This window comes from Schistosoma haematobium, chromosome 3 (assembly GCF_000699445.3).
Source record: "Schistosoma haematobium chromosome 3, whole genome shotgun sequence".
NCBI lineage: Eukaryota > Metazoa > Platyhelminthes > Trematoda > Strigeidida > Schistosomatidae > Schistosoma > Schistosoma haematobium.
In genome coordinates this window covers 10,884,052-10,894,198 of record NC_067198.1, presented here as the reverse complement: position 1 = coordinate 10,894,198, position 10,147 = coordinate 10,884,052, and the positions used below count along the sequence as shown (strand labels likewise).

The 10,147-nt window shown below is 34.6% G+C and overlaps 1 protein-coding gene across 1 annotated transcript; it reads right to left on the bottom strand.

Annotated features, from left to right (window-relative positions):
• Positions 1-3,706: 3,706 nt before the first annotated feature.
• Positions 3,707-5,780, bottom strand: LAMC1_2 (Laminin subunit gamma-1). Its single transcript, XM_051207970.1, has one exon. The coding sequence runs from the start codon at positions 4,674-4,676 to the stop codon at positions 4,227-4,229; it is 450 nt and encodes a 149-aa protein (XP_051068924.1). The 5' UTR covers positions 4,677-5,780; the 3' UTR covers positions 3,707-4,226.
• Positions 5,781-10,147: the final 4,367 nt, after the last annotated feature.

Genomic DNA, 10,147 nt, shown 5'->3' with positions numbered 1-10,147 from the left:
ACTCACCCCACCTGAAGTTGTTTCCTTTGCTCCAGTATATCGTCAGAATTCCATATTGATGAAGAGTACAAAATTTGAACGGAACGGATATCCATTATTCCCATTGTTTCTCACTCGGTTCTCTATTAAATGTTAGCTCGTAATAAACAATCACCTCTAACATCTTTTAAAATATCATAATGAATCCACCCTACAATGTCAATTTGTTCAATCGATATAACAAATAAAGACAATTCGATGAAGGAGAATTCTTTCTGGATATTATCATTCACCAAAGCTGCACAATGCTGTTTACAGTTAATTTGTATATATAGCAAATAGAAAATTCGTCCTGACATTAACTAAGGTACCAAAAGTTAGTCAAAAACTTGTTCATTTACGTAACAGATTGTAATAAATGTGGATAACGTTAATCTATATGATTTGATAAAATTCACCAAAAAGAATCCTATATTATTTATTTATCTCAGGAATACTGTTTTTTCTATAACCTAGTGTCGTAGGCTTTGACTGTTAGTACATTTTAGTTGATAAGGTTAACTCTGAGTTGAGGCTGAGATAATCTTAACGTCCGTTCATTAGATACAGTTTCTCACACTTGTATGCTTGATAATTAAAACAGAGCAACAATACAGAAGGCAGATAAACTTCTTTTGCTCAGTTCAATACATACATTAAACTAATGTGTTAATTTAGATTCGTTTTCAGACTATACATCAGCGAAAATAAGGAATTTCAACATGATGGTAACTACACCATTAGTGACGAAGGGACTGAGTAATTGGATTGAATTGAATTGTTCTTTATAGGATACACTGAGCTTCTTTTGTGAACAATTTAAATTTGTTCGTCAGTTGATTGATCTAACTAAGTTGGTAAATCAGAAGATCTGAATTAGTCACAAGCCCAGCGATTTCATTTTCAGTGAATAACTTGTCTTTTGAAAATGACTATTAGTTGGATTGAACAGTAAAGATCTACACTTGATTTTAAGAAATGAATCTAATATTCTACATGAAATCACTATTTCCTTATAACCATGATATTTAATACTTTAAACAGGAAACCGCTGTTATTCATACGATGCAAATGAAAAAGCAAAACTGATCCACCAGATAGCACCGATTCCAATTTAACCAAACATACACATTAAAATGAAGATTTTATTAGGAATTGATAATTAATTTACTTTTTTTAAAATCGCATTTGCGAAATGTTCATTTTTTTAAAACTCAGTAGATAAGTGGATAACTCGATAGTGTTTGAAACGAACGGCACTAGGTTCGAGTTCCGGAATGAACATCAACTATGAGATACAGGTACATCTAGCTGAAGAGTCCAAAATAGGACGAAATGCGTGTCTTTGATTCCACTGATAGCCACCAATTAATTAACTTACATGACAAATAATTGAAATAGAGAATTACAATAATGAATTTTAAACAGAGTTACAATAAAACGCATGTAACATGAAAAAAGCAAATGTTATTCCTAAATATTAGTTTCATTAAAATAAACTAAATATTAAACTGATCAAAATATCATATTGAAATAATGTAAATATCATACAGAATTATGATTATATTGAATTTAAGTAACCGGAAGTAATATTGAACAAAAATCATGCAGAGTTAAAACGTGATCTCAAATTTCCATTCAAACTAGTTGGAAATCTCTGCAACCTCCCCGCACACTTATAGTTACCATGTGCTCACTAGTGACTAACTTCAAGAGGTAATTCTCTGACTTCTAGTGGGAAACCTTCACCACTGAGGCTAATCCATATCAGGTAGACACACGTATCTACCTTAGATAATGGAAGATGGATCGAAAAATTTCGTGGATTGGTTGAAGTTAGACACTAGCATCATTGGATGTTGGTCAGCTCAGTGATCTAGAGATTAAGCGTTCTCGTGTGAGATCGAAGATTTTTGAGTTCGATTGTTTTTGGTGTGGTATGATGGATGCGCACTACTGAGGAGTGCCATACTAGAACGAGTCGACCATCCAGTATTTTCAAGTTCTTTCAATGGTCGTCTAACATTCATCGATTGATGATCTTATTCAAAAAATAAATGAGAAGAATCTTTTAGACTTATCAAAATATAAATAAATTCATTGTAAATGTCATTTGGTTCAGTTTATTTTATCTCATATTTTGTTACTCCGTACTATACTATTTTTATTTTGTTTTACATAACTAGAACATGAATTTTGACAATGAAATATAAAATATTGATTCTGAAGAAATGGACAATGTAATGAATTATTCCCGTTGTAACCGATCATCCATTTGTGTATATGAAATCTTGTGTAAAATTTCAAAAGATGTATAATTTATCGTCATTCTGGGAAAAAAAGTTTCATTTGTATGTTTATATACGGAAACTCATATATTATGAAGATAAATTCCAACTGTAAGTATTTAACATCATCCATACTAGCGATTTATATTAAGGCGGGTTCGTAAAGGTTCTAGTGAGAGTTGAATACAGACATGTCGAGGTTAATCAGATCCGGAAGCAAAATAGTTATCTTCAAGTGCATTGTAAGATTATCGTGCCATTTATTAAAATCGAAATGTGAACTATTAAATTCTAACTGATTGGTTTCAAGGTAACACACTCACAGCGCAATCTAAAGATCTTAATGATAGGTCTTTTACGCGAAAAGGCTTAGATACCTACTTCTTAACGGCTTCATAGTCCCCAGAAATCTTCCCAACTTCAATCGCGAACACATAAACAAAAGGCGGGAAGTATGATAGACGGTTTACTTTTAAGGTTAGTTTATGTATGGAAAACAAGGGTATTTATAGGATCATATGTGGCGTTCTGTCCCTAGAAGCTTGTGAAGAACATATTAAAATGGGTAATTGTCTAATTGTGAAATGAAACATAGTCCGTCGCTTCCTAAAATTCTCTCCGATGTTTGCAAACTTCATTTGTTGGACAGGTTCTACTCATGAATCAGAAATAATTGTATGATATTAAATGTTTGAATAATGTTGAAAGAGTCCCAAAACATCCCTCCTCAAAGATCTTGGAGACCCAGAAATGACTGGAAACATTTTATCCAGTAAGCGTTCGATAGAATCCTCTCAGAAACATCTAGAAAATGCAGAATCACATGTCATGATCTCGATTAAATATTTACTTATGCTACTACTATACTTAGTATGATTCCAGAAATTCCCAGAAGTCCAAGGTCGTGTGTGATTCTATGAATACTTTCATTTTTCTGTACATAAACTGACGTTGGAGTAAAGCTTTTGCTCGATCCAGTTGATGAGTAGGGGTACTTCTGAGTTATTAAAACAGGCTATAAGGACAGTTTAGACGTATCAGTAGCAAGATTGATTGAAGAAAAAACTTTAGTAATAAGTAACTTACCTAAATCCTAAACATTAAATACTTCTTATCATTTCAAAATATATAAATCCAACTGTTCTGTATTTTCATCAGTACCTACATGCTAAATCAACAGTGATGATACACTGATCAAGATGGTGGCATTTATAAAAATAACCAATATTTTAATAATATTAGTTTCTATGTTATATAACTAGTTGTTATAACTCAAGCTAATTTACCAAGAAACAACTTTTCTAATGTTCTGTCTTAGTTTCACACCTAAAGAAATATGTATGCTACTTCTGAGTACTAGACACATTTCAACTGAGTTTCAGAATTGGTGCACATAACTATTGATTGCATTTTTTCTAATGAAATAAGATGGTAATTTTATTGGGGGAAAATAATTGCTTCAATATATTACAATAGTTGAGATCATAGGTCAACTGAAGCTAGCTTACTTACTTACGCCAGTTACTCCACGTGAAGGAGCATAGGACACCAACCAGCATTCTCCATCCAACCCTGTCCTGGGCAATCCTGACCAGCTCCTTCCAGTTCCTATTCATCCTTTTCATATCTGCTTCTATTTCCCGACGTAATGTGTTCTTTAGCCTTCCTCTTTTCCTCCTTCTTTCAGGATTCCAAGTTAGGGTTTGTCTCGTGATGCAGTTTGATGATTTCCGTAATGTATGTCCTATCCATTTCCATCGTCTTTTCCTAGTTTCCTCTTCAGCTGGAAGTTGGTTTGTTCTCTCCCACAGTAGACTGTTGCTGATGGTATCCAGCCAATGGATGTTGAGTATCTTGCGTAGACAACCATTTATAAATACTTGTACCTTCTAGATGAGAGTTGTTGTAGTTCTCCAAGTTTCAGCTACGTACAGTAGGACTGTCTTGACATTCGTATTGAAGATTGTGACTTTGATATTGGTTGAAAGTTTTTTTTGAATTCCATATGTTCTTCAACGATAGGAATGCTGTCCTTGCTTTGCCAATCCTCGCCTTTACGTCTGCATCTGAACGTCCTTGTTCATCGATTATGCTTCCCAGGTATGTGAAGGATTCTACATCTTCCAGAGTTTCTCCATCGAGTGTGATTGGATTGCTGTTCTCCGCTTTGAATTTGAGGACCTTGGTGTTCCCTTTGTGTATGCTGAGGCCTACTGATGCAGAGACTGCTGCTACACTGGCTGTCTTTATCTGCATTTGTTCGTGTGTATGAGATAGGAGGGCTATGTCATCTGCGAAGTTCAAATCGTCTAATTGGTTCTGAGCTGTCCATTGCATTCCATGTTTTCCCTCAGATAACGAGGTCTTCATAATCCAGTTGACCACCAGAAGAAAGAGAAAGGGAGAGAGTACACAGCCTTGTCTGACTCCGGTCCTTACTTGGAATGCATCTGTCAGTTGTCCTCCATGCACGACCTTGCACTGTAGTCCGTCGTATGAGTTCCGGATAGTGTTGACAATGTTCTCAGGAACTCCGTAGTGTCGAAGAAGTTTCCATAACGTCCTCCTATCCACACTGTCAAATGCCTTTTCATAATCAATGAAGTTGTTGTACAGTGACGAGTTCCACTCAACTGATTGTTCATTGATTGAGTTTGTCAGTGTCTCGAAGGAAGACTGTATTGAACCTTTGTAGTGCTGTTTGTCCAGTTGTCCAGTTCTTCTTTGGCTTCAGTTTTAAATTGACCACAACTATGTGGTGATTTGAAGATATGTCAGCTCCTCTCCTGGTTCTCACATCTTCCATTGTCCTTCGGAACTTTTTATTGATGCAAATATGATCTATCTGGTTCTCTGTGGTGTGTTCCAGTGAGATCCATGTAGCTTTGTGTATACGTTTGTGTGGAAATATTGTACCGCCTATGATCAATTTGTTGAATGCACACAGATTTGCAAATCTTTCCCTACTTTCGTTTCTCTCTCTCTGTCCATGTCGTCCCATGATATCTTCATATCCGGTGTTGTCTATTCCGACTTTGGCATTTAGATCTCCCATCAGAGTGGTGAGGTCATTTCTTGGGCACTTCTCAATGATTGATTGCAGCTTCTAGTAGAACTGATCTTTATCGTCGGCGTTGCTATCGTTGGTGGGTGCATAACATTGGATAATATTCATTGTGATCCCCTCCTTCTTTTTTTTGAATGATGCTTTGATGATTCTGGATCGATGAGATTCCCATCTTACAAGTGCATTTCGTGCTACTTTGGACAGCATTAGAGCAACTCCCTGAGCGCGTGAAGCATTTTCCTCTTCGTGACCGGAGTATAGCAGCGTCTCTCCAGTATTTAGCCTTCGTTGTCCAGCTTGGGTCCAATGGGTTTCGCTGATTCCTAGTACTTCCAAGTTGTATCTCCTCATGTCCGTCGCTATTTGATTAGTCTTCCCGGTCTCCCACATTGTCCGGATGTTCCATGTACCTATAAAAATTTTTGCTCTGGTTGTTAGAAGGGGCATCGGCCTCGTGGATTACGAAGGAACTCGGCTTTCATCATGAGGCGTCATAACTCTTCTAAATGAAGACCTTCTGACTCCCAGGACAGAGTTTAAATGGTTTGAATAATTTTTTTCTGGTCAGCGTTTGTTTAGCTATTTTGTTTTCTACGGGATGGGGTCGTTAACCCCGTGCCCAACCCCCCTCCCTTACCCGGGCTTCGAACCGGCTAGACCAATATGGAAAACCTGGAAGCACCGGACGGCCGTTTCATCCTGGGTTCGAATCCCGCGAGACGGGCTCGTAGATGCGCTCTGCTGAGGAGTCCCACAACAGAATGAAAATGCCGTCCAGTGCTTCCAAGTTTTCCATGGTAGTCTACCTTCAATTGACTCATGATCTCAACTATTGAATTTACTACAATCTCCACAAAACCCCTTCTTATGTTTCAATATATCCTAATGGTAGAAATTATTGAGTTGATAATTACATTCAAATGACTAACATTCTATTAGATGAGGTTACTAAATGATATACCTCCCATTTTAAAAAAAATAACTATTTGTTTTTAGCAAACACCCATGTATTCTGCCTGTTTTCCTCCTTGTGAGTGTTGTGTCAATAGACTGGAAGTTAGGCAAATCTAACTAAAAAAATGTTATACACATATATCGAAATAAATCACTTGATAATAGTATCGTTCATTTAGTAAATTATTTCTATTTTTATACATGCACGTTTGTACATGTTCCTATTAATGTAAGTTAGTTACAAAATTTGGCAAACTTAAACTAAAAATTAGACAAGAACGGTTGCCAAATCGCTGCTTATAAACTAATGATAGGGGATACAGAAATAATGAGAAATATATGTGAGCAGCTGGTTAGCGAGTGAGACATAGCAAGCGAGAGAGAGAGAGAGAGAGAAAGAGAGAGAAGGAGAGCATAGGTAAGAGATAAGGTGACTAAAGTCAAAACAAACAAAATAACAGAACAATAGATATGACTATGGGAACCAAACATTTATAGTTGGGCAAACATTAAATCTCTTAATTTAGTCGTTAGTTGACTATATTATTATGACTATTATTATTTCTATTCTATGTAGTTGTTGGCCATTAATATTGTTATTATTTTCCACCAATACACTAAGTGTTATTATCCGGACTGTATGTAACACACATTAAAGATAATAAGATGATACATAAAATATAACAACAGTAACAAAACGGCAAGAAAAGATACATTTGTCTCAAAAAGAACAACAACAACAACAACAACAAAGTACTGTCAAAAAGTAACTTGGAATTAATTTAGTTAAATGTAATGATTTAACACAGTAGTTGTTTCTGTGTTTTTGTTGTTGTTGTTGTTGTAATTATCTAACTCTTTCTATTTTCTATTTCATGTAGACAAGTATCAAAAAATATGAATATGTGTATTATATATATATGTATAGTTGCTTCAAAACTCTGTCTCTCTTCTTTGTGTACAATTTAGAGCCATGATCCTGACATAAATAATAATACACATCCTTCTAATGATATGAACAATGTTTCAGGTTTTCATAACACTAGTGTTCGTATTCTTTATATGCATTAGTCTGTCTGTCTATCTTTATATACGCAACAACCCCTATTTTACTGAATACCAACAGTACCTAATGTTATATATATATATATATATATATATATATATATATATATATATATATATATATATATATATATACTAAATGTCCTATATTTGGGTTTTATCCATTACATCTGCCCTTTTTCCATAAAATATAGTAATTGTGAAGAGAACGGGCGGGTTATTCTATTGGTTTAATTTATAATATTATCTATCTTACTAGTAGTCTACATGTTTTATATACCATTGAAAGGGGGTATATACATGTATGTTTGTTGTCTACTTCTTGATAAATGTGTTTATATGATGAAGGAAAGAGAATTCAATGGTTGTTGATACAATTTTGGCATGGGTTCATTATTATTATTATTATTATTACTATTATTACAAAAGAAAAGTACATACTGGAATGGACATGAAAATGATACAATTAATCAAGTTTATGAACAAAAGTACAATCATCGTCACTATCATCATTGATTGTTCAAGTGTGGTGTTACGTTCATAAAGACAACCTTTATAACTTATTAATTTTATTTATCAACTTCTTGTTCTGGAACATTAAACTGAGCTTCTTTCACTTAAAGATATACAAGAAATATGGTGACTTTTTGTTTTCTCTTTTCAATAAGACTTGAGTACTTCTTAACTTAACTATTTCTGAAGACAAAGATTTCGATAGTGATTTTCTAGTAAGTGTAAATAAGTAGTCAGTGATTTAAATTAAGTAGATAACAAGGTAAACTTGAAAAATATTAGAACAGTATACTTGTTAAGTCCTGAAAGTTCACATGAGATTAAGTATACTAATTGCTTCAGATATTGAATATTTAAGGGAAACAACTAAAAATTGCAATCAAATTCTAACATAATCGACTGTATGAAATCACCCTCTCTGTACTCAAGTTTATGGCATTTAGAGTGATTGCTACACAACCGACATGACTATTACCATGTTTACTTCATTTCTGTTAAATACAGATGATGTAGTAAGTAGTTTTATGAATCAACTTGAAAGTAAAAATATTTAGAACATTTAAATTTCACTTAATCCATACTTAATTCATCATGTATAAAGTAAATTAACTTCAAACCCACGTTGGAATATCGTCTCAATAACAGATAATTATCAGTAAAGGGTTGTGGAGATCGTCAAGTTTTAAGATAGATCAGTATCGATTCATGATTTCAATTAAAAACATAACAATCTCCACTGATAATTACCATGTGCTCACTAGTGACTAACTTCAAGAGGTAATTCTCTGACTTCTAGTGGGAAACCTTCACCACTGAGGCTAATCCATATCAGGTAGACACACGTATCTACCTTAGATAATGGAAGATGGATCGAAAAATTTCGTGGATTGGTTGAAGTTAGACATTAGCATCATTGGATGTTGGTCAGCTCAGTGATCTAGAGATTAAGCGTTCTCGTGTGAGATCGAAGATTTTTGAGTTCGATTGTTTTTGGTGTGGTATGATGGATGCGCACTATTGAGGAGTGCCATACTAGGAAGAGTCGACCATCCAGTATTTTCAGGTTTTTTCAACTGTAGTCTGACATCCATCGATTCATGATCTCAGCCGAATACATAAACATTGTTGGAAATGAATCCTATAATTATTTCATGATCATTTATTACTAGACAAACATTATCTGATATATAATGAAAATAAGAAAGATTTATTCATGATTTGTAGGACAAAATGGCAGTCCAGTACTTCTGGGTTTTCAACTATGTTCTAGCTAAGATTAATTTGTGAATTGGACCATGAAAATACTACATTTTCAACACATACTCTATACTAATAATATGGAGATAACACAAATCCATGCATAATGACATACAGAACCACAAGTAGTGGTAATATCCACAAATTTTCCAGGGAGTATAACTTGTTCTTTAATGAGTGTGGGGGTATGTGGAAGCCTTAGGATCGTGTCATTCTACTAATCTTCTGCAATCAGAGTCAAGTGGTAACGAATCGATATCAACAACACAAAATCAGTTATCACAATGACAGTATTTTATTCAACAAATAGTGTTAAGTAATCGTGGCGTGCACCCATCATACTACTTATATTGACATTCATTCATTATTTAATTTTCACTATCCCCTTTTACGTATAGCTGAGTCGTTCACATGCTACTGTGATAATTTATTTTCGTTTGTGTTTGTTGTCTGTCTTAAGTATTATTGATTGAGATCATATCTAACCTAAACCAATCCATCGACCATCTTCCATTATCTGAGGTAGATACCGGTCTCTACCCGACACGGATTAGTTGACTGAAGTTTGACATTAACACAGTTGGATGCCGGCCCAGTAGTCTTGATATTAAGCGTTCGCACGTGATACTGGAGGTCTTGGGTTTAAATCCCACGTATGGGATCGTGGATGTGTACTTCTGAGGAGTCCCATACTAGGACGAAACGGCTGTCAAGTACTTCCAGGTTCTCAATGGTGATCTAACATTGATCGATTCATGATCTCGATCAAAAAATCAACATTCCTCACAATCATATATCGTTAAGCATTATTGTCTTGTTTATGACTGAATAATCATATGATTTGCTTGTGTTTATTCTGTGTTTTATATTTTGGTTACACGTAGCTCTCTCTCGAATTGTCTAATTTACTGTGTACTAATTGATTCAAGTTTTCATTTATCAGTCAGACAAAAGACACAAGTGAAGAAAATAAAAGCGTTCAAAA

Excerpts from the sequence above, each read along its gene's own strand:
- LAMC1_2 (XM_051207970.1), bottom strand. The coding sequence starts at position 4,676 with ATGAAGACCTCGTTATCTGAGGGAAAACATGGAATGCAATGGACAGCT.